Consider the following 26,274-nt stretch of genomic DNA (forward strand, 5'->3'; position numbering starts at 1 on the left):
ACCATGATTACCAGAATTTCTCTTTAGAATCTCCACATTAAGAAGGGAAAACATTGTTTATTCAGCATTTATGTAAAGGAATTCAAAATTACCTGGAAAGAATGTAAACTCTCAACTCTAAAACAATGATATGTGGCAAACCAGAGCTCCACAATGAAAACCTCTGGATGACTAATAAACTGAGCTGGTACTGAAAACTATGTTATAAAAATTCTAACATCAGAGAAAACCTCAAGTTTTCTCTTGCCCGCCTTTCCTATGAAAACCAAAGAACTCTGCATTTAAGTGCCTACCTTTATAGAATTTCCATCTACTTCGGCATCAATGAGCCTCCAAATAACAGAAAAACAAATTATCCTAGGTGACATTTGTAAGGTGGTTAGATGCTTGTATTTGGGTTTTAGTCTGCCAATATTTTTAATACTGTGTCTTTCAATCAAAGTTTTGGTTAACTAATACTTTCTAATTTCAAATGGAGCTTTCATGGCTTTTCCAAACAGGAAAACACAAAGTATAATGTTGTTTTATACTTAGTTAGTAGAAAAGAATATAAGGAAAGCATATATGAAGATGGGCACTATAATTCATCATTTACCTTGATAAAATTATTCATCTAAATTCTAAGCAATTTTTAGTAAATTAATTTTTAAAAATCACCATTTTAAAAGTTTTTATATTACCATCAAATATGTATGAAGTACATATATGCCATAACAGAGTTAAGACAGACATATTTTTCTAATATTAACAAATGAAAAGAGCATGGTAGTAAAAGACATGACACTAACTCAACGTCACAAATGCCACTGAAACATCAGAAAGACTCAACAGTTCTGACTTTACTTCATTTGTGATTAGAAGTTCATTTTCATTTCAGTTACTAATATATTCCATATTTACCTGTATTTATACTTTCCACTCTTAAGGGGAAGCCAGACTGGGCAACAGCTACAAGTTTCAAAGCAATATAGAACTGACTTCTTCCAAAATAACCAAGTCTAGTTGCACCACAAAGCTCCATAATCTATAAAAGAACACAATGTTAACATTAAGAATTATGACAATAATTCTCCACATAAGCAGCTATCTAACTTCTGTTTATCACTTCTCCAAAATACATAGCTGACATATGGTATATTACTCTCAACTGACAACCAACTTCCTCAAGTTTCAGGTTTAAATGTTTGAAAATAAAAACGCACTGACCTTACAATAAGAGGGTTATCACTCTCCTACGTATTAAAATTCATGTGATAAGTAACTACATTTTATTAAGAATCACATCTTTTAGAAACAAATGTACCACCTACTCTTCTTCATAAACACTGTGCATACAATAGGGCCAAAAGTTTCTGCAACTAATAGATTATTAAGCAGCCATTTAAAGTAAGTCATAAAATGACATACTAAGTGGGAAAAGGCAGAAGGCATAATTTTAACTACATAAACAGAACTTTTAAAACAAACAGATATATAAAAATTCTACCAACAAATTTGTTAGGTGAGATTAACAGTATGGTTTTTTTCCCTCTTATTTTCCAGATTATATTTAATGTGGTTATACTACTTTTCTTTAAAACAATTTTTGTTTGTTTGCTTTTTTTTTTTAAAGCATGAAGGCTTTCAAGGATCATTCTAGTCACTCAACAAGTATTTCTCGACTGGCTACTACAAGTATCAGACTAGAAAAGAGAATTTTGAATTACAAGATTAAATTATAATCCCCAAAGGTGGAGTAACATCTACTATACAGACATCATAAAGTAATCTTAAAACAAGCACTAAGTATCCTTGTCTCAGCTTCTCAAAAAATTCAACTTCTTGTACAAAGGGAACATATTTTGTCTATTTTCTTTTTCCCAAAACACTCCAAGGAAGATTAAGGTACCTGAGACGCTGTGGTACTAAATCAGAAGTATTTACTAGAATTGCAAAAAAGCAACTATCAATGGTTCAGCAACATATCACAATAACAATAACCATTTGTTTACTTGCACAAGGAAAAAATACAGTCATTTGTGCTATGAATAATCAGCACAGGAGGAAGTTGCTGTTCTGCCACTAAGGGGCAGTGATGTTGGAATTATCAGGCCAGGAATTTAGAACTATGATTAATATGTGAAGGGCTCTAATGGATAAAGTAGACACCATAGAAGAACAGAATAGGCAATATAAGCAAAGAAATGGAAATCCTAAGAAACCCCCCCTCCTCCCCAAAAAAGCTAGATATCTAAAACACTATAAAACAAAGAATGCCTTTGATGGGCTTATTAGTAGACTGGACATGGCTGAGGAAATAATCTTCGAGCTTGAGGATCTCAGTAAGACCTCAGTAAGACCTCTAAAACTAAAAGGGGAAAAAACAGAACAGAATATTTGAAAACTGTGGGACAACTACAAAAGGTATGACAATTACAATAAGTTATGACAATTACAATAAGAAGACAAGAAGGAGAATAAAAAGAACAGAAAATTTACTTGAAACAATAATAACTAAAAGTTTCCCCCAAATTAATGCCAGAAACTGAACCACTGATCCAGTAAGCTAAGAGAACACAAAGCAGAATGAATGCCCAAAAAAGTACACCTAGTCCCTTTACAAAAATTAACTCAAAATGGATCACAGACCTAAATGTAAAGCATAAAATTATACAACTGCTGGAAGATAACATATGTATTCGGGGTGCTTAAGAAAAAGTGGGTTTTTTTTCTTTCACCTAATGGAATAACACTATTAAGAGTTTTTGTTTTGTTCTGTTCTTAATGATTTGTGACTTTTTCCTTTTTGCCAATGTAGCATTTTTGCTCTATCAGCAGTCTTTCTAGTCATTGCCTTTCTACCTTGTATGCCATGGCTTAGAAAAGGAATCAACCTTTTAATACTGTAGAAAACAAGAATAAATAGTTCTTTAATAATAACTCAAAGAGCTCTCCAATGAGCAAAATGTACACAAGCATCATTTTTTACTTCTGATACACAAAATATGGACATGATGGGGAGAGGGCTAACATTTACTGAGTGCACACAATGCTAAGCACAGTGCTAAATACTCAAGGTGTTCCCATCTAATCCTAAAAATAATGGAGTAGAATTGCTATTTTTATCATTTTACAGGAGAAGAAAGAGAATCAGACTGGCCAAGTAACTAAGGCCAGAGGGCTCAAAAAAGGGCAGAGCTATAATTCAAAGTCATGCTTTTAATCTTCTACCAAGACATGCTGTCCACTGTCCTTTTCCTAGAATAATGTCAGCGCCTCAGAGCCAGTACCCTCAGTAAGTCCTAAAAGTTGAGTGCCTAGTACAAAGTGACAATGAAAGAGTAGTTTAAATGCACTAGGAAGGCTCTTTAATCCTATGCTCAGAACATGAGGTACAGGGAATTCTAACAACAAGAAAGGTATATGGAAGTTATTTGAGAATTTCAGCTTGAATCTACGAGCTGAATTATAAAGTAGAAAAATGCAAAAAAGTGGAATGAGGAATATATTGAAACTATACATAATACTAAGAATCAATACATCATCACTGAGAATACTGTCAAAATTCTCTCCAAAATGAAATGTTATGAATGTTTAATAAAATATAATAGAAAGTAAGATCCTCCCTTTATAGTCACTATCAAGTTAAAATTGAGAAGGTGACCCCATTGCTTTCATTTTTATAAACATTCTTTAATTTAAGTTGGACTGGGTCAATGGACAAGCTGACTGTTTTTGCTGGCTTAAAAGCCCAGGCAGTTTGGTCTACCTACATGCACAACGCTGGCTCCCAAGTCAGTCTAACTTTTATTGCTCCATTAACTTGTTAGACTTGTCCCCACACCTCTCTGTGACTCATCAGCTTTACCGACATGGGAATAACTTGTAATGGAGACTCAGGTTTACTAGAGAAATTAGAGGAAAACAGGGAACAATTACACTGAATACCTATTATTAGGAAGACTGTTTACTTGTTGTCCCACTTAACGCTCAGAACACTCCTCTAATGTTGGCTACCATTATCCCCAGTTCATAGGAAAGGAAACTGAGGTTAGTAGGTGGCAGTCAGGGTTCAAAGCCAGATTAGTCTGAGTCTGAAGCCTCTCTTCCCAGGTGCCTCCAAGGCATAGCTAAACAGAACTCTCAACATGGCATGTTTATGGGGCAGTAGTTCCAAAATGTATTCCAAAGAACACCAGTCAAGTTAAATGCTCTGTAGTTGAATAAACATATATTATAGCCCCCTTGGCGACTTTACAATGCATTTTTAGTTCATAAGAGGCACTAAAAAATCCTACAGCCTAGAAACAAACCTCTATTTGGTTTAGTATCTATTAAAATGCTTTAGAACTAGTGGTCCATAGATCAGATGCTCTGTATAACACACTTTGGGAATCAATGTTGTTTAAGAGCCCAGAGCAGTGATATTCAAACTTTTTGGTATCAGGATCCCTCCTTATACATGCTTAAAAAAATTAAAGAGGACTCCCTCAAAGCGTTTGTTTTTGTGGCTTGTATTTATTGATATTTACCATATTAGAATTTAAATTGGGAAATTAAAATAACATGCACCTATGAATTCATTTAAACACAAGAATAATCCTATCACACGTAACACAAAATTTTATGAAAATAACTTTTTTCCAAAATAAAAAATTGAGAGCACATTGTTTTATATATATACAAATTTCCTTAATGTCCAGCTTATGAGAAGATTAATATCTGCTTCTGTATTTGATTCACTGCAATATGTTGCTTTGTTTAAAGACACTCACTTCACACAGGTATGTGTTGGAAGACAAAGGACAGTTTTTTTAAATTTTTATTTATTTATTTTTGGCTGCCGTGGGTCTTCGTTGCCATGTGCAGGCTTTCTCTAGTTGTGGCAACAGGTTACTCTTCGTTGCGCTGTGCGGGCTTCTTGTGGCGGTGGCTTCTCGTTGTGGAGCATGGGCTCTAGGTGCTCAGGCAGTAGTTGTGGCACACAGCCTTAGTTGCTCCACGGCATGTGGAATCTTCCCGGACCAGGGACTGAACCCGTGTCCCCTGCGTTGGCAGATGGATTTTTTTTTTTTGCGGTACGCGAGCCTCTCACTGTTGTGGCCTCTCCCGTTGTGGAGCACAGGCTCCGGACGCGCAGGTTCAGTAGCCATGGCTCACGGGCCTAGCCACTCCGCGGCATGTGGGATCCTCCCGGACCGGGGCACGAACCTGTGTCCCCTGCATCGGCAGGCAGACTCTCAACCACTGCGCCACCAGGGAAGCCCTGGCAGGTGGATTCTTAACCACTGTGCCACCAGGGAAGTCCCAACAGAGGGCAATTTAAATAGCCTTTTCAGATAAATCTGTTATCATTTTTTGATACCATACCAAAACTCTACAAGTGGTAGTTGCTTAAAGGTTAGCTGCAATATAGAATCCAAAGCCATATTAATAAACTCTTTTGCTTACTCTTACATTAAAAATCCATTGGTGTATCTGGTGCACTGCATCCTGCTTTGGTCATATGTAAACTACTGGTTCATAGTCATGCAGATCTTCCAAATGTTGACACATTTTATTTACAAAACATTTTTTAAAATTACATTTGTTAATATCACCACTGGTCTCAAACACATGGCTGCAGCTAAGTTTTCCAAAATCCTGATTTTTGCCAGAAAGCTCAAATTTTATAACATTAGTAACAAATAGCATTAGTTGTTTTCCCTTAAGTGACAGTCATACTTGCTTCATTTTCAAGAAAATCTTTGCCCAATACCCAAGTAAGCTGTTCCTTCAAGAAAAATGGTGCTCCATAAAAAAAGAAAAGTCAGTACAGCTCACAACTCAAACAATAAAATAAGTATTTTTCCTCAAGACAACCATCATTCTTCAGTATGCAGCAAATGTGCTTTATGCATACTTCCCACTGCATCACACAAAATACTAAAAAGATATATGCTCAAGGGTGAAGATTTAATAAAATCAGGTTTTTTTTTCCTACACAGAACATTCTTCAGTGAAATTGGTTTCTTTCTTGTATGGCAGTAAAGAATACAATACTATTGCAGTTTGGTGACACTGCATTGATTTGTGCTAAGGAGTCAGTTTTACCCACCACTTCTTTTGCATTACCAATGCAAAGGTCAACACAGGATAAAAAAAAAAAAAGCGGGGGAGCAGGGAGGAATAACATATTAGTATTATTATGAAAATATCAGACCAGGGCTCTGCAGATCAAACTCTGAGAAATGCTATTATAGAGCACACTCTCTATATGGTAGTGATAGAAGGACCTCTTGCTTTGATGTCAATGCTACATACTCCCTGCTCTAGAGCAGCCACTGAAAACACAATGTCTACAGGCGCAAGCAAGTATACCATAAATCAGTGAAACTGGCCAGATGGGGGATGTAGTGAGGTAAGGTGAGCAGGTGTGACAAGAGCAGCTGCTATTCAGCTCTAGCTAACTGCTGCTATAGAAGAACATCTGTCAAATGATGCCATCTTCAGATTTCTGTAAAGCTGGAAATCTGGAATATTCTATGATATTGTTCTCATTTTAAAATGCTAATGTGGATTCAGATAATTTTTTAAAATATGCAGATCAACTAAAACACCTAGACCACATATCTACATATTCTGTCTCAGAGGGTATTTTATAGTTACTAGAAAAATGGCATAAAATAAATGGCAAAAACTACAATAATGTTCCTTCAGTTCCTCTAGCAAGCAGGGTAGAAAAAAGTGAGACCAAGTTTCATGAAAGATAACCATATATACAGGTATTATTATATATTAACCTATCCTACTTATATAATGGTCCTAGAGTATTTCAGCTGAGACTCTGGAAGCACCCCCAAATTATTCTCAGGTCATTAATTCAGGTCATTAATGAATCATTATACAATGGCTTTATATAAGATCTTGTTATCTAGCAAGTGACTCAAAGTACTGAGACAACTGAAGAATAACCAAGGGAAATTAATTAAAAGAAAATGCATTATTTCATCCTTCCCTGGAGTGTCAGGTCCAGTCCTTACACACACCCACAGTATAACTAATACAAGAACTCTAAAACACCTCTTCCTCCTTTCCTTCAATAAGTCAAGACTGCTCCCACTTCAAGGACTTTGCACTTGCCGTATCCGCAGTTTTTCCCTCAGATCTTTGCTTGGCTACTTCCTCGGTCATTCAGGCCTCAGCTCAAAGTGCAATCCTTCCTCTGAGTACCCTACTGTTATTTATTGTCAACATCTCCCAAAAGAATGAGCTTCCAAAGAACAGAGAAGATCTCTTATATTCCCACCACTTAGAACAACTCCTGATTTACAGTACCTATATACATTTTTTGGTTGGATACATGAATGAATGAAATATTTTTGAATCAACTTTGCTGCAGTCTCCTTCTACTCCTATACAGACTACCAGATTAACAAACCTAAAGTATAGCTCTGAATAATGTATATTATATTTAAAGAACAAATTCATAAGTCTAGCACTCAAGACTCTCTGTAAAATCGTCCCAAACTGCTTTTCTAGTCTTACTTCGGTCAATCTAGAGACTGGGCTCACCTATCTCCATATTTTTGCTTTTCTCTCTCACCAGATCACTCTCTAACCTATGTCTGCCTATTAAAATTATACCCTTTCTTCACAACCCATCATAACAGGCTCCTCCTTCCTGTAACACTTGCTATCCTTTCTACTCCATATGCAAATGACTTTTTCTTTCTTTGTACTAGTACTCCAGCTTCTACCATTTGAGTTACTTGAGTTACCTGTGTAATTAGGTTAACCACACTGCACACTCCTGACACCTCCTCCCTCCATTAAACTCCTTGTGGGCAGAGACCATGACTTAGTCATACTGGAACCCCCCGAAAGATCTGGCACTGTATTTTGCCACTTAGTGCTGAAGAGAATTGCTCTCCCATGGTGCCCACATCCTCCTGATTTACCGAATTCATTCTGTTAGTCTTCATTTGAATTAAATCTTTCTTACTAGGAAAGATCATTTTTACCATTCCTTTAAAAATGAAACATTTTCTAATAATAAACATAGTTTGCATTGTCCAATGTAGTTTGGATTACACATGATCCATCCATGCATCTTTGCTGCAGTACACTGTGGCAAGTAGAAAAGGTCAAGAAAAAAAAAGTCAGTGGCAAAGAAGATAAGGGCATACATCAAAGCCCAATCATTCCAACATGACTTAATTCCCTTTCAAATACTGCTGTCAACACAAAGCATGTTTCACCTGTTTACAAGCTATGTGGACATATTAATCTCTAGTATTTTCCTCTGTTACAAAATCAATTTAATTTAAATACTTAGCATAGTCCAACAAAGTGGGTAACTCATCCATTACTGGATTCATGAAGCATGTTTGCATTCCTAAACGACTCTAGCTATCACTCTGTGACCAACTCCACCGCCAATTTCCTACTAAACTTATCAGGTCTGAAGTGAAATGCAATCTTACCAACCCCTTTGAGATACTTAGTTGCACTGGGGCAAATATCTAATCTCACTTTTACTATATTACTTTCTTATCCAGAACCTTTAATGCTTTTTGCTTTGCTTATACAACTCAACTGATTTTTTTTTTTTTTTTTTGCGGTACGCGGGCCTCTCACTGTTGTGGCCTCTTCCGTTGCGGAGCACAGGCTCTGGACGCGCAGGCTCAGCGGCCATGGCTCACGGGCCCAGCCTCTCCGCGGCATGTGGGATCTTCCCGGACCGGGGAACGAACCCGTGTCCCCTGCATCGGCAGGCGGACTCTCAACCACTGCGCCACCAGAGAAGCCCTCAAATGATTTCTGATTACAAGCCTACAGTTCAAAACCACATGGCTTCTTTGCTTTCTCCTGCTATGATTTTATCCTAACACTTAGGTAAATAAACAGGTATTCTCTTGGTTCTTTTCTTCCTTTCACTCATACCCTCATGCATAGCTTCCATGTCACATTTCAACCACTTTCCTATCTCAGTTAAGGATGAGTTCTCCAAGTCTTTCCTCAACGGTATGTCCTCAGAAAGAACCAAGAAAACCATCTATACATTGCTGACAAATGGCACACATTATTCTGCAGACCACCTCAAAAATAAGATACGTATAAAATTTGTCAAATACTGTAGCTAAATAGCAATATCAGAATTTTCTTGCACCCTTACTATATATCAGGGACTGAAATATCAGATAAGTACTAAATAAGTAATAATCCCCTTTCTACACTACAAGTATTTGCAAAAGGTATATTTTTCAGTGTAAAGAAAAACTACAAATGTCTCCTATAACTTTTCAGCAGAAAAAAGTTCAAATATATTATACAAGTTCTTCTTCCCTTACTAATATTATCACAGCAATTCATCAAAGAACGTACTATAACAATACAGATAACTGCTACAGGCCTTAGAAGCTTAATACTGGAAGGCAGATTTCATTCTACCCGCTAAAACAAGGAACCATAAAGAATGTACTGAGGGACTTCCCTGGTGGTGCAGTGGTTAAGAATCCGCCTGCCAATGCAGGGGACACGGGTTCGAGCCCTGGTCAGGGAAGATCCCACATGCCGCGGAGCAACTAAGCCCATGCGTCACAACTACTGAGCCTGCACGCCACAATTACTGAGCCGGAGTGCCACAACTACTGAAGCCCATGCGCCTAGAGCCCGTGCTCTGCAACAAGAGAAGCCACCCAATGAGAAGCCCACGAACCGCAACGAAGAGTAGCCCCCACTCGCTGCAACTAGAAAAAAGCCTGCGTGCAGCAACAAAGACCCAAGGCAGCCAAAAATAAAAGTAAATAAATAAAATTTTTTTAATTTATTTAAAAATTAAAAAAAAAGAATATTGAGTTAATTACTATAAAAGAGGACAGAGGTTAAAAAACAAAAAGAGGACAGACGTAGATTTTAAAAGTTTATGAAGTTCTTGACTTGAACTTCTGAATGGTACAGGTAATTAAAAAGATTCCTCTTAGCAATATATCTGATCCCTAATTCTATAATTTTACTCACTTTGGGCAATATAAACTCCTTTTGACAGTCAACTATGATAAGAGTAGTACATACAGACCAATAAATATTTTATTGCTTATAATCAGTATCACAGTCATTAGTTGTCTAAAGAAATAAAACACTTCTGACAGCCTCAAATGTAAAGATTCTAATATGAAAAATTATATGACTACCTATAAAGTTTATTGGTAGTTCAAGTCCCCATGTCCAATTAAAATAATTTTTTGTATTACCTACTTAACCAAAAAAACTTAAAAAAAACTGAAATATAGATTGAAGGTAAGAAAGGATAAAAACAATAAAAATACAAAAGTGATTTGAAAAATCCCACAAACCATCTAAAACTTAGGCTTAAAGTAGTAGTGTTTGCCTTTAGAAAATATTATTGAGACATGGAGATAATCTAGTAAAATCAATCTGGCCAATAAACTATACTTAGGGTGACCATAAAATTTACATCCAACCTGAGACATTTGCAAGAGTGAAAGGGAGTACTATTTATAAATATGCCTGGATAAGAGGCATAAGCCAGGATTGTTTCAAGCAAAGAGAGACTTACAACTTGCCTTTCCAAAACACCTTTAAAGATAAATGATTCCATTTAACCAACAGAAGGCAGAAGGTTACAGGAAAAGCCAACACTTAAAACATGTTCCCTTACAATATGTCATATTGAATATTAATCTTAATTAAAGAGTAACATTTTTCAGAAACCAGTACTAGTAATCAAGCCCCTCTGTTTTCTTACATGGAGACTTAACTGACTATTCTAGAGCCACAGCAACTCTAGTTTATCAAAATTTTAAAAATAATAATAAAAGTTAAACATTTAAACATGGGCTGGGCATCATTCTAAGCACCTTATAAATTAGCTCATTTAGTCTTCATAACAGAAACTTTCATCCCTGAAAGACAGAGACTTTTACTGCTATTTTACAGATAAGAGAACTAAAGGATAGAGGTAAAGTAACCCACCATGGTTAAAGGAAATGGGGAAGCGGAGGATTCCAGGGCATGTTCTTCCCTACTGCACTATGTTACCACTCCAGCTCCTTTACTGGGAGGACTGGAAGCCCATGACTTTCCCTAAGTACACAGAATAGACTGGAGCTCTAAAGTGTCTGCACTCAGTGAGTAGTTAGAGTGAACAGGGTTAAGCAGTTGTGATGTAATTTCTTGTACATATTTCTCTATCATTGGCCAGTTGTCAGTAAAACACAGGCCTGGGAAATATCTATTACTTGTTTTGTTTGTTTACAAATTTATTTATTTATATTTGGCTGCGTTGGGTCTTCGTTGCTGCACGTGGGCTTTCTCTAATTGCAACGAGCTGGGGGGGAGGGGTGCTACTCTTCGTTGCAGTGCGCAGGCTCCTCATTGCAGTGGCTTCTCTTGTTGCAGAGCACGGGCTCCAGCAGTTGTGGCGTGCCAGCTCAGTAGTTGTGGCACATGGGCTTAGTTGCTCCACGGCATGTGGGATCTTCCCGGACCAGGTCTTGAAGCCGTGTCCCCTGCACTGGCAGGCTGATTCTTAACCACTGCGGCACCAGGGAAGTCCCTCTATTACTTGTGATAAAGAGAAACCCATTTATCCCACTCTTAGGATAATGTTCTAACCCGTGCTATGGGCTATTGAAGGTTATTAAAGGGTGAGGATGACAATAATGATGATTGTGATGGTAGTTAACACTGATGGTGTATATACAATGTGTCAAGCACTGTTCCAAGCTCAGTAACATATTAACTAACATAATCATCCTAACAACCTTATGAGGTAGGTACTTCTTTCAAAACAGAAAACTGATATGCTGGTGAGCTTGCTCAAGGACACACAGCAAACAACAGAACTTGGATTGAAACCCATGCACTTAACCACTACATTATTTCATAGCAATCGTATTTTCCCAGTGGTAAATTCATATAATAAGCTGTGCTATACCAGAGTTCTACTATGTTACATCATAAAACAAGAGTTGTTAGTTTTGACGACTAGGTCACAGAATCAAGTTTTGATAACTGTTTGCTATGTGAATATAGGTAAGTTACATAATATGTTTTGTTTCCTCGTAAATAAAAGGCAAATGTTAGATTCTACCTCTAAGATCCCTTCTAGTGAAAATATTATTTCTCTGAATGAAAATTTTATATGAAGTCTGTAACCACAATACAAACTATCCTCTGAAAACATCTGATTTTCAAAAATCTATTTCTGCCAAAGTACCAGACATAGATTATTAGTTACGTGCCCCCTTTTAAAAATGATACATATTTAAATACATATTTAAATATGAATTGTTATGATGAGCAAAAACTATAAGGAATTAATTTCACTGTGTTGGGGATTTAAGTAGGAATAATTAAGTCACTTGCTAAACTTTGTCCTGTAAATCTGCCTCCAAAGGAAAGATATCTGGTGTGAAATTCAAGCATCGGTACTTTCGCTTTGTAAATGAGTGTTTTATCATATTTTTGTATTAAATATTTGATAACAAAAAACTTTCTGGACTCTAGTTTTTTATTATGCCTTAAGGTCAATTTTCCCTTTTATAGGAAGAAAACCAGTGTAATTACTCAAGAAAAATAGGAAAATGACTTGGCTTACCACATTTGTTTTATAACCGACATTTAGGAACATAATGCACAGAATAAAAAACAAACACTACTTGTCCTGAAACCAGGTATACCTTAGAAAATAGATAAAAATTGAAGAACAAAAATAGTACTAAATATAACCATTCAACTAATATGAACCCATGTTACTGCCTTTAAAAAATGCTGATAAAGTATACATATCAATATCAAATGTTCCATGGCATTTTACTCAATTAGAAAATGCTATAACATACAGAAGTTCATGATGATTCAACATCAGACCCCCTCAGTCCTTTGTGGCTTATCTGTCTTCCTTTGAGTTTCTTTAACTGCATGCTGTAATAATTGGGTGGTGGCTCAGAGTAGTTTTGCTGAAGACCTCCTTATTCTCCCTTGCTGGTTTACAATGATGCTAGTACCAAGATGCTTTACACTCAGTAAATCTTAATGAACATATCAAATATCACAAAACACCTTCCATCCCCAACTCAGGATGGTAAGAACAAAGGAAAAATAGCCTCAGGATCTTCCAAAAAGCTACATCCTTTCTAAGGAAATAATAATAGTAATAACTAATAGCTATATAGCACTACTCCAAATATCAGACATCTTACAAATTCATTTAGTCCCCAAAACAATCCTATACAGGTGCTAAGTTATTCTCAATATGCAGATGAAAAAACTAATGCCCAGAGAAACTAAGGCCCAGGGCAGTGAAATACTTGCTTGAGGGTCAAAAATACTAAGAATTCAACTGCATCTTTAAAATTCTATTAAAGATTTTTAGTTGACCAAATGAGGAAATAAACAACAAATTATCAAAATTGATGATGAAAAAGCTACTATTTATTGAGTGGTATACCAGTACTTATTTAAGACAATCCTCAAACAATTTAAGAAGCATTGTTACATTCATTTTATAAATCAAAACAGTGAGGCAAAGAGAAAGTCCTTGCCCAAGGTCACAGACTAGAAATCAGCAGGGCCAAGACATGAACCCAACTCTGAGAAAACTCCAAAGCCTGGCTTTTTCCATTATGCATTTCCCAAACTTCAGATTCTTGCATACCACCATCACAAGCCCTGCCATGTCTACGGGCTACTTGTGCTATTATGTTCTTAATATTTCTTCTTTAAATCAAGACACTTTAAAAACTTAATAAATTTATTTTAGAAGGAAAATGTATCACTATGTAAATGGAAATTAAGTATCACCTGAGATAAATAGAAAATAACAAAAACAGTAATACATTCAATGAAAACAAAACTGTCATTTAATTTCAGCCAAAATACCACTGTCTGCAAAAAAACCTGTTCTTTATTAAGAGAGTTACCTGTGTTAGAAAGGTGTTAAAAACTTACAAGTAACAAACCGAAACTTTCTCCTTAATCAGATTTGAAAAACAATTCAAAAGGAATAGCTCACTATGTGCTTTCGCATTTGTTGGGTACATAGCCCACACTTTGGGAAACAAATCATAAGGCTGCTCTACTGCCTCCCTTTAATTCAGTATGCAGCCATGTCTGCAGTCTTTCTTGCACTCGTAACATTTTAGAGAATGCTCTAACAAGAAACGTAGGCACACTGTTATAATTAGTAGCACCACAGAAATGCCTCAGCCTCAGCAAAATGCTCCCCTCTTAAGTACGCACAATGTTCAAAGTACACAGTAGGCCCTAGGAGGCATGTAAAGTTTTAACACACATCCCCTATTCTTAAGAAACTTCTAACCTAGCTGAAAACATAACATACAAATGACAAAGATAAGCTATCATATAAGGCTGTAATCTTATACACTGAAATGGTTGGTGTTTTGAACACAAGTTTTGCCATCTGATGGAGCTGGATCTGAATTCCAGCTTAGGTCAAGCATGTAGCCTCTGGAGCCCAAGGTTTCTCAGTTATAAAACGGAAATAATATATATTCTCTAAGTTTAAAATTAAACATATGCCAAATAGTTCAATGCCTGACCCATAGCAGGTGCTATGTAATTAATACTTGTTTCTGTAAGAATTAGAGAGAAGTTACTATGGGTTGGAAATATTTGTTAGGAAAAAAAAAAAAAAAAACCCTAACCTGGATGTTAAAGAATGGACAGGTTTTTGGGTAAGTCAAGATGGGCATCCGAACTGGGGGGGTGCCAACAGGTCAAAGTAGGGATTGTAGTGTGGTTAGGTAGTAAACTGGACCAAACTAGATGGAGAGGGTTCTAAATGCCAGACTAATCTTTACTGAGCACTTCTGAAGAGTATCATATAAGTTTTTAGAAATTCGCTCTTTTGTTCTTTAGCAATTACAGAAAACCTAGTTAAGACTTAGGAGGCTACTGCAGTAGTGTAGCAATAACATAGTCAGAGCTCAGAAAATAATTAATGCAAAGGACAGAAAAGGATGACTGACTGAGATTTTTCAGAGAAAGAAAATCTCAAGGACTTTGTAGGCTGAATGTAAGAAAAGGGGTCAAAGCTGACTCTACACAAGAGAAAGACACAGTAGGAAGACAGGATGCTTAAAGATATAAAATAACATAATAATTTAGCATCACAGAGAACAAAAAGAAGAGATAATATCCACCAAGAATTAATTCAGTATCAATTTACAAGGGAGATGATAAAACAGAATGAAACCTAAGAAAATATTACTGGACTTGGTGGCTAGGACAAAGGTGAACCTTAAGAATATCTTTTTCTTTTTTCTTTTTTTTAAGGGGTAGGGTAGGAGGAACAGAAAAAAGTCAGGCTACTAGTACAGACAGCAGAGAAGACATCTGGGTCATTTGTTACTTGGCAGTAAAAGAAAAATAGGAAGGCAGATAGATGGGTGTACAGTCAAATAAATAACACAGGAAGCAAAAAGGAACACTATTAGAAAATAACCATTATACAATACAATTAGTAACTTTGACAATTCTGTTTTTTCCCTTTGTTAGGTGTGAGAAACACAAGTTTGGATTCACTCCAGAAACAAGTCTTAGGGGTAATCTACAGAAATGTGATTACGGAAGTAAAAGACTTCTATCTCTACCAGTTTTAAATTGTGGGTAGTAATAGGAAACCTAACTATAAATTCCTTTCCTCTGGTTATTAAATACTCAGCTTCCTGAAGGCAGGCACAGAATACAGTAGGCCCTTAGATTTCAAAGGTTAACATCAGTAGTTTCTACTATTCCTGTGAGATTTACATTGACCGTGACAAGTAGTATAATCTGTAATTCTGAAATGGCACAAATCTCAATGGCCTGTGCTAGGGAATGTGCAATCGCTGTGTGATATCATGTGAGTGTACCCAGCACCCTCCCTCTAAATGGATTTGTGGTCTTCTCCTTTCAGCCAGGTACACTGGAACTGGACAGAAGCTGTGCTTTATTATATTTTATAAAGAAAATATAAGCAACAGTGCCAAGATTCCACCATGATTTATTCTAGTTGCCAATAAATTCCTATTTTGTTTCTTTTAAACTTCTTACATTCTGCTATTAAAAAAAAAAGAATAGGGAAAAAAGCATTCTGAAAGGGAAGGAGAGGGAACTGGCAATGTTGGTCAGCAAAGCTGCAAAGTCAAAACTCTGAGAATTCTGTGCTATTTGTTCCTGTTCTTGCTGCCTCCTTCTCTTCTCATGCCCAGAATACTGACTGGGGTGGGGAGAGAGTACCCATGGCACTAGCAGTGGAACATCCAAGGCTGCAAGCTTCACCACCCGCACTTTTTACTTTCCTGGGTGAGGACCCCAGAAGTGCCTTAATTCGTCACCCCAATCACATCCATATATGCACAGCAATAGCAGAGCTAAGCAACTGGCTTCCCTAAATAGTTAGCTCTGTTTTATAAACATCTACTATGTGCTTTTGCTGCTCTAGATAATCATGAGGTCATGAAAGAAAAGAAATCTGAATGTTATTTACGGTTTACTTATAATATTTACTTATAATATTGCTGGGATGTAAATATCCTGGAAAAGCAGTCAAGCAATGACATAAACGAACAAAAAGCAGTAACAGTGCAAAACACATACAGAAGGATAGGCAGGAGGCAAATGAGAGTCAGAGAGAAGGTAAGGTTGTTCAAATGACATTTCCAAACATATAAAAACTAAGGCACGTTTTTAATAAAAGGGGGAGGATGGAAGCCGGGGGAGGGTACCGCAGATGAAGAAAGTTAACATGATGAGGAAAAAAAACCTAACAAGTAACTGTGAGAAACAGAAAACAGATCTGCTAGAACACAAAGTCCACGTTAGAAGAATAATCAGAAACAAGATTGTGAGAAGTGGGAGTGAGTTGGTAGATAACTTTTAAGGCTGGGTAAGCATGACTGCTCAGATTTGATATGCTCTCCCTATTGCCATGCATTTTACGAGAATGCTAGGCTTTCCTCCAAAAGAGTCAACTAAATTAAATGAGAAACTACTGACCTGTTTCCTTATTTAGATTACTTATCTACCACTATTTGCTCGTTGTCATGTTCAAGAATTAGAAATTATACTTCTGAAAGGCAGAGAATCTCATGTGAGTTTATTACTAAAGTAAACTATGGTATCTTTAAAAATAAAAAATTAAAAGAACATCCTTGAGGTACAATGGTTTAAAGAACAGTTATTAATATGCATGCTCACCATATCTGACTAAAGCCACCTGAACAACTTCAAAAGTATTAATATTAACTGGCTTATTCACAGTCTAACTGAAAGATCTATATAATCAGGTCTCAGAAGCTCCATATTGTTCAAAAAGGCTCATTCCCTGTCGTTTGGAATTTTTTAAGTGGTATGACAAAATGACGAGGTTAGGCTAGTACCCATCAAGGTACTGACGAAGAGTGAAGCCCTGCAGCACCAATTAACCAGTCCAATAAGATCTGGGTGCCTAGCATAAGCAGAGTGATCTGAGGAAAACAAGAATAAGCTAACGCTTGCCTTCAAATTGCCTGTCACCTCTCAAGGATAACATACATACACGAACAGGAAGCTAGAAGTACAAGTTGTACATACAAGTACAAACATATACAACAGTATGGGAAGATTACAGAAAGGGGGTTATCTGGTAGAGGGGATTAGGGGAAAGTTCAAAGAAGCAGGATGTCAAACCATTGGTTTGGCCAAAAACTTCATTCGGGGTTTTCCGTTTTCTTTCTAATTCCATGAAAACAGTACAACATTGTCTTTTATGAACATCAAGATTTTCCTTGATGATTCAGATTTTTTTTTATCACATCTGGGATAAAATTTTTGAAGGAAACTAAAGGACTATAAAAAATGAGTTAGTTTGCAAATATCTCAAATATCTCAATATAGAGAACTCACCAAGAGAAGGATATGCTCTGGATCCTAAGGAAAAATACTGAATAAATAAAACCTCAGTAACAGCGTAGAGAATGTAAAAGAAAAACCAAGTATGAATTAGTTCAAAGTCTAAATTAGAACACATTTTTGAAAGAGTAATGTACCAACTTGTCAGGAAGCAATCCGACTTCCACTCATGCCTCCATGAAACCCAATATTGAGTTTGGTAGCACGTGACAGATGACTCTTTCCATAACTCTCCTTCCTTTCTTTGTTTCTCTGCTTTCCCTCCAATGCCTCAGGCAGCTACTACCTCAGGCTTCCTTTTGCTCTCTCCTTCCTTTAACTCCACAAGTTCATCCTGGCTGATCTTATTTATACCTATGGCGTAAACTGCCACTCCTATGCTAAGGAGAGCCAAACCAGGTTACCAAGGACCCTCTCCTAAGTTTCAGTCCTCTGGAGAAGCAGGTCCTCATAAAGTCAAACAAATTAATGTTATCTAGATTTCCTAGAGGAGACACTGACTAAGTCGGCCTTGGCGGATAAAAGTATTCTGTTTAGCCATCTTTTAGAATGTTATTTGTGTTGTAGAGTGTTATTTGTATTCTATATAAAAACAGTTTAAAATTTTATCCCTTTATTTCAATAAAATTATTAATTTACTCAGCAAACTACCAAAAATAAACAATGGCATCTAAGTAAATGTAGCAGAAGGACCTATTTTTAAGTTTTATTTACAAAACTATCCCAAGACACGCTGCTGAAAGACATGGATAAACCGGACTTGTTATAATAACTCTTAGAACCTAACAAGACTCACAGCAGTACAGGGACTCCACAAGCTGGTGTGGGGACCTCAGCGTGATCTGTAAATGTCAAGTAACTCTAAAGAAGAAATTGGGGAATTTAGAATATTGAGAGATATAGTAGACGGTAAAGATATGAGCATGGAAGTGGGATAATAAGTATTTAATCATATAATATTTAGGAAGTAGAGCAAAGTGGTTAAGAAAAGGACTACTTAAATCTAAGCTCTACCATTTTCGAGCTGTGTGACCTTGTAATAAGCTACTTGTCCTTTCTTTATCTTCATTTTAAAGGCAGGGATAGTAAACTGTACCCACTTCACAAATTAATATTTGTAAAGGGTTGCAAACAGTGCCTGACATACAGTAGGCAGTACACCGGCATTTATTATTACTATTATTATTTGAATTGGGTGCAATATATATTCAAGCTAGTGACAAGCAAACATATTTGGGGGGAAAAAAAGGATAAATCCATGATCACTCATTCAACACTCAACAAATGTTAACTACCAACAATGTGCCAGAGATATAGTTGTGACCAGATAGGAACAGTGACCCCCTGCTAGGTTCTTGGAGCTTAGGAGAAAGATTTAAGTTTTCCAGAAGAGCAGGAACCATGTCTCTTCCATTCACCTCTGCATACTCCATGCCGCTGGTGCATACCCTGATGCATAACAGATGTTTAATAATATTTGTTGAATTAATGAATGATGTAGTTGTAAGATATTAAACAGAAGAAAGTACTCTGAATATATGGAAAGCAGAATTCAACAGAACCATCCCTGAAGAAATGGTACAGCAATGCTCCAGGATAACTCACCCTCAAGGAATTTTTCCACACATCTACTAATTGTTGAGGATCATGAGAGCATTCAATTTCTTATTAATTAAATGGGGATAACAATATCTGTCAGACTTATATTATAAAGATGAAAAGAGATCTTGTGTTAAATGAGAAGCACAAAGCTGCAACGAGATGCTGATGGGAAAGGGTAGGCTAGTCTGTTCCAGCTCTGAGGCGCATTCCTCAGCTAAATGCAATTTCTTTGCCTTGGAGGTTGCTTGCAAACAGCTATTTGGAGGCTGGACTAAGTTCAGGTAAAGAGACTTTACACTTCCTCATCCACCCTGCCTTCCTAACAGTCTCAAGAGAGTTTCAGAAAATTTCTGAAGTCGTAAGTGAGAATACCTAAATCTCTACACAAAAGTGCAATTTACCATCTACTCTGAAAGGACATTTCAAATACACTAAGTTAAGTTTGCATCCCTCATTTCTATTGAATAGCGTCATTCAGGAACCACCACCAAGTCTGCACAAGCTTCTAAAGCCACCCAGCTGCTGCTCTCAAGCTTTCAAATGCCCACTAAACCTTGCTGCCCAGATGGACTGAACATGACATGGATGTGCTCACTCAGCACATCCAAATTCAGCACATTGCCTTCAACTAAACTAGGCCCCCCCTCACTTCTTTATTTCCATTAATGGTTATCATCATTCTGCAAGCCAAGTAGGCTCAGAACCTCAGAATTATCCTTTATTTTAGTATTTTGGTGGTAAACTTCACTTCAGGAGTAAAAATCCTCTAATTACACCATGAAAGGGAGAAACACAAAGCATTATTGATAGGATCAAAGGATTGAGGGCAGTGTAGTAAGTTCAATGCAACAAAAACAACAAAACGTATAAAGCTAGGTTTGAAGAACAATGGGGAGATTTTTACTACCATTAAAGCCAAGATCCTACAAATTATGAATTTTCCTTAATAGAGCAGAGCTCGAGTGAACGAAACTTCTCTGATCACCCTCTAAGAGCCAGGCACTACACTATGTTTACATGTTACTTCACTGTGGTATTACGAAACTTTTGGATTTGGTATCATCCTCAGCCTACAGATGAGGAAACGGGAGTCTTCAAAGGGGGTTAAGTTACTTGCTCAGAGCAAGAAAGTTAATAAGCACTGAGGTGGAGATTCAAATCTAGAACTGTCACATTCCTAAGTCTATGCAATTTTGACCATACTCAATACTTGCTGACGCAGAAAATTACAAGGGTGTTGTAAGTAAATACTTTTCTATGAAATATAATTAAGTGCTTTAGAAAAAATACGAATTCTTCTAAATCAACTATTAATAACATACAATACCAATAAACACTGTAGTTTAAGCAGTCAAACCTCTGATCCTTCTAGTCACAAATGAGACAAGAAAAATCAAAAATACTCTTGAATAGTTTCTAGACAATAATTTCTTTTCGTAAGCACACAGATATTCCTATTTCCACATACAACATTTTACATAATCCACAGACAAGAAGCAATAATCACTCTTAGATCAGCACTCTGAGCAGCTATTTTTTATCCAAAGGAGCACATTAATATAGGGACTTCTCTGGTGGCGCAGTAGATAAGAATCGCCTGCCAGTGCAGGGAACATGGGTTCAATCCCAGGTTTGCTTAGATCCCCCATGCCGTGGAGCAACTAAGCCCATGAGCCACAACTACTAAGCCTGCGCTCTAGAGCCCGTGTGCCACAACTACTGAAACCCACGCGCCTAGAGCCCGTGCTCCACAACAAGAGAAGCCACTGCGAGAAGAAGCCCGCGCACCACAACGAAGAGCAGCCCCCGCTCGCCGCAACTAGAGAGACCCCACACACAGCAACAAAGACCCAACGCAGCCAAAATAAATAAAAATATTAAATCTTCAAAAATATATATATATTTCCATTATTCCAAATCACAATTTTTTCAACCCCTTCTTAATCTATTAAATAATGTACTTATTTATACCCAGTTGTAATGAATCTTCATATGGCAATCTCTTCCATACATAATATCTATTGATATATCACCTTTCATATGATACTCAAAACACAAATGCGTAACCAAATGCCAGATTACATTAAGTTACACTGAGGTCTTGTAATTAAAATTATATAGACAGCACAGAGTCCTTTATTCTCTACCACACTCACCTGCGCATTCTCCAAGATGACTATTTCATGCATTCCCCTCACTCTCCAAATTATTAAAGTTTTAATTTACAGCTCTGAGGTATAATTTATACATCACAAAATTCAACCGTAAGTGTACAATTCATTGAGCTTTAAGAAAATTTATAGAGTTGTGCATCATCACTACAATCCAATCTTAGAACTTTTCCATCACATCACCCCCAAAATTTTCCTCCAGAGTGTTTCCACTCCTGCCCTGGCCTCAGGTATCCACTGTTCTGTTTTCTGTATAGATTTGCCTTTTCTAGACATTTCATATAAATGCAACCACACAATACGTACTCTTTTCTGTTTGGCTTCTGTCACTTATCAGGTTTTTGATATTCATCTTTGTTGTAGCATTTACCAGTAATTTGTTCCTCCTTATTGTAGAATAGTATTCCATCGTATGGATATACCATATTTTGTTTATCACCATTTGAGGGACATTTGGATTGCTTTCCAATTTTTGACTATTGTGAATAATACTGCTAAAATGGACATTTACAATTCTTTGCGTGCACACATCTTCGTTTCTGTTGGATAGATTCCTAAGCGCAGAACTGCTGGTTTGTATGGTAAGCATATGTTTAACTTTTTAAGAAAAAGCCAAACTTTTCCAAAATGGCTGTACCATTTACCTTTCCAAGAGCAGTGTGTAGGATTCCAGTTTCTCCACAATACCAGTAATAGGTAATGTCAGTTTTAAATTATAGCTGTTTAAGTGGGTGTGTTACAATATATCATTGCGATTTAACTTGCATTTCCTTAATGACTAATGATGTTGAACATCATTTCATATGCTTATTGGCCAGTTATAATATCTTCTTTGGTGAAATACCTATTAAAGTCTTTTGCCCATTTTTTAATTGGGTTTTTTTCTGCATAACTGAGTTGTAAGATTTCTTTATATATTCTAGATTAAAGACCTTTACCAAGTTTGTAATATTCAAATATTTTCTGAGAGTCTGTGGCTTGTCTTTTTATTTTCTTAAGTATCTTCTGAAGTGTAAAAAGTTCTAAAACTTCATTAAAGAAGTCCAATTTATCAGTTTTTTCTTTAATGATCCATGCATTTGGTGCCATATCTAAGAACTCTGCCTAACACAGGGTCACAAAGATTTTCTCCTATGTAATATTTAGAATTTTTATAGCTTTAGGTTTTCCAATTACAAATTTACAAAGTCTATGATTTATTTTGAGATAATTTCATGTACGGTGTGAAGTATATAAAACAGTATGTCTAAATCCATTTTTTTTTTTTTTTTTTTTTTGCGGTGCGCGAGCCTCTCACTGTTGTGGCCTCTCCCGTTGCGGAGCACAGGCTCCGGATGCGCAGGCCCAGCGGCCATGGCTCACAGGCCCAGCCGCTCCGTGGCATGTGGGATCTTCCCGGACCGGGGCACGAACCCATGTCCCCTGCATCAGCAGGCGGACTCTCAACCACTGCGCCACCAGGGAAGCCCTAAATCCATTTTTTAAAACATACAAACATCCAATTGTCCCAGCACCATTTGTTGAAAAGACTATCCCTTCCCCACTGAACTGTTCTGGCACTTTTTCAAAAACGGAGTGATCATAAATATAAGGGTTAATTTCTGGACTTTCAATTCTGTTCCACTGACTTATAATGCTTATCCTTATGCCAATCACACTGTCTTGATCACTGTAGATAAGTTTTAAAATTAGACAGGGTAAGTCTCCTATTTTGTTTTCAAAACTGCTTTGGCTATTCTAGATCCTCTGCATTTCCTTATAAATTTTAGGATCAGCTTGACAATTTCTACAAGAGTCTACTGGAATTTTGACAGGTATTTTACTGAATCTATAGATCAATTTGGGAAACTGCCATCTTAACATTCTATCTTCCAATGTATGAATACAGACTATCTCTCCATTTATTTAAAAAAAAAAAATCTTTATTTAGGGGAATTCCCTGGTGGTCCAGTGGTTGGGACTCCACGCTCTCACTGCCGAGGGCCTGGGTTCAATCTCTGGTCGGGGAACTAGGATACCACAGGCTGCACGGTGCAGCCAAAAAAAAAAAAAAAAAACCGTACTTAATTTCTCTCAGTAATGTTTTATAATATAAACATCTTGGTGCTCTTTTTTTGTTAAGTTTATTCCTAAGTATTTTATTCTTTTTGATGCTACTGTGACTAGATTATATTTTCCCTTTCTCTCCTCCTTTTGAAATTGTGGAAGTTATCCGTTTCCTATCAAAGAACTGCTGTCCTGTGCCATCAGGATCCTAGACCATTCTTGCTTCCTCAAGGACTTCTCTCCTCATCTTCCTTCCTTCCCTTATTAATCCTAACAACTAAAACCATGCTGCAATATTTCTTATATACTCAAAAAATCAAAGACTTCCTTCACATCCTCATTCTTCCACTTTGGCCCCATGTCTGTTTCCTTTAACTTCTTTAAACCCAATTTCTAGTTCCCGGGCCACTGTGTATCCCTCAAGTCACTCAAATCTGGCTTCCACCTCTACCAGTCTATGACACTGGCTCATTATGGTCACTGATGACCTTTAGGTTGCCAAATCCAACAGCCATATTTCTGCCCATATCTTCTCAACCTCTCAGCCAAACTCAATAGTTAAGTATCCCTTTCTTGAAATACTTGCATTACTTGGTATCCATGACATGATCCAATATATATTCCCAATTTCCCTACAACCACTCGGGCTGTCCTTCTTAGCTTTCTTCCTAGAGGGCTTCCAGTTTACCCAACTTAGAAATGTGCAGTGTTCCTCAGGTTTCTATGTCTAACCAATCCTTCTCTCCTCTCTATAGTCTCTTCTTCAGTGATTTCACCTATTTGCATGGCTTTGAATATCACTAACACACTGATAAGCTTCAAACTGACATCTCCAAGCCAAATATCTCTGAGTTCCTCAAGATTGGATGATCCTCTCTGATAGAGGCCTTCTTAACAATCTCACAGGCTTCTGAGAACTTACGATTGATAAAAGAAAACTCCCAAATTCACCATTACCTTCCACCCAAATAAAACAAAAAACCCTGAAAAACCCATTCGTCTTTCAGGCATCCAATAATGGTGACTTCTGGCAACATCCCTGAATGTTTCCCCCGGTTATATTCCATATCCAATCCATTATCACATCCTCCTATTTCTACCACCTACAAATATCTCAAATATGTCCACTCCTCTCCACCTACCGCATCACTAACGTAAGCCATCATGGTCTCCTACCTGAACTACTGCATATCCATCCAGTGGCCAACCTGTTTCTGCTTGCCCCAATGTTCTCTTCTCTACACAGCAGGGTAACCTTTGATAAATATACTCTGGATGCTGCCACTCCCCTGAATATAAACTTTCAGTCTTTTATAATCCAAACTCTTTATCCCTGTGTACAAGGCCCTGCAGCATGTGGCCCCTGCCATTCTCCCCTCTTGCCCATAATGCTCCAGCTTTTCATCTCCTCAAAAACACAGAGCTCTTCACATGCTCTTCAGGCCCTTTGAGTGCTCATTCCTTCTATGTGAAACATCTCATTCTCACTCCCTTAGCACGTCCCCGTCTCCTCAGAGAGGCCTTCCCTTATACCTAAGTAGGTCCACATAGCCTCCCATGATTCCCCATTAATACAGTTCTTTTCCTTTTTAACATTACCACAAGTTATAATCCATGAAGGCAGGGAAGATTTCTGAGTTTTCACCACTGCATACACACCCTGAGTATAAATAGTAGCCATGAAGAAATATTTCCTGAAAATATACAAAACTGACTTAAGAAAGACCTATGTTCAGCTTTCCCAGGTCTGCCTGCTCTTCCTTAAAACTGTCTTAATGTAGAGGTCCATGGGATGAGCTTGACTAGGTTGGGTGAAGGCTGGCTATCTCAAATTATATGCAAATTTTTGTGTAAATATGTTTTCTAAGCAGATGTCCAGCATGTGCAACAGGAATCTCTCTCTCTTTTTTTAACATCTTTATTGGAGTATAATTGCTTTGCAGTGGTTAGTTGCTGCTGTATAACAAAGTGAATCAGCTATACATATATATATATATATATATCCCCATATCTCCTCCCTCTTGTGTCTCCCTCCCATCCTCCCTATCCCACCCCTCTAGGTGGACACAAAACACCGAGCTGATCTCCCTGTGCTATGCAGCTGCTTCCCACTAGCTATCTATTTTACGTTTGGTAGTGTATATATGTCCGTGCCACTCTCTCACTTCGTCCCAGCTTACCCTTCCCCCTCCCTGTGTCCTCAAGTCCATTCTCTACGTCTGCGTCTTTATTCCTGTCCTGCCCCTAGGTTCTTCATAACCATTTTTTTTTTTTTAGATTCCATATATATGTGTTAGCATAGGTTATTTGTTTTTCTCTTTCTGACTTACTTCACTCTGTATGACAGACTCTAGGTCCACCCGCCTCACTACAAATAACTCAATTTCGTTTCTAATTTCGTTTCTTTTTATGGCTGAGTAATATTCCATTGTATATATGTGCCGTATCTTCTTTATCCATTCATCTGTCGATGGACACTTAGGTGTGCAACAGGAATCTCAAAGGAATCCACAACCAAAAAAGAGGTTAGACGGAAATACAGTCTAATAAATTCTGTCTTCATCATTTAACAAAA

General features: G+C 37.2%; 1 protein-coding gene across 11 annotated transcripts in view; it reads right to left on the reverse strand.

The window, feature by feature from the left end:
• Positions 1 to 26,274, reverse strand: part of REPS1 (RALBP1 associated Eps domain containing 1) — a 73,280-nt gene that overhangs the window by 40,367 nt on the left and 6,639 nt on the right. For all 11 annotated transcript variants that reach the window (XR_016395235.1, XM_022557829.3, XM_089922053.1 and 8 more), the window contains exon 2: positions 901 to 1,024. Coding sequence is in view for 10 of the 11 variants with exons in the window: in XM_022557829.3 (XP_022413537.1) it covers positions 901 to 1,024 (124 nt within the window). In the remaining variant the exon portion in view is untranslated. The remainder of the gene's footprint in view (positions 1 to 900; positions 1,025 to 26,274) is intronic.

The sequence above is a fragment of the Delphinapterus leucas genome, chromosome 12 (genome assembly GCF_059928025.1).
Source record: "Delphinapterus leucas isolate spDelLeu-1000000601 "Yukka" chromosome 12, BTC_Dleu_Yukka2, whole genome shotgun sequence".
NCBI lineage: Eukaryota > Metazoa > Chordata > Mammalia > Artiodactyla > Monodontidae > Delphinapterus > Delphinapterus leucas.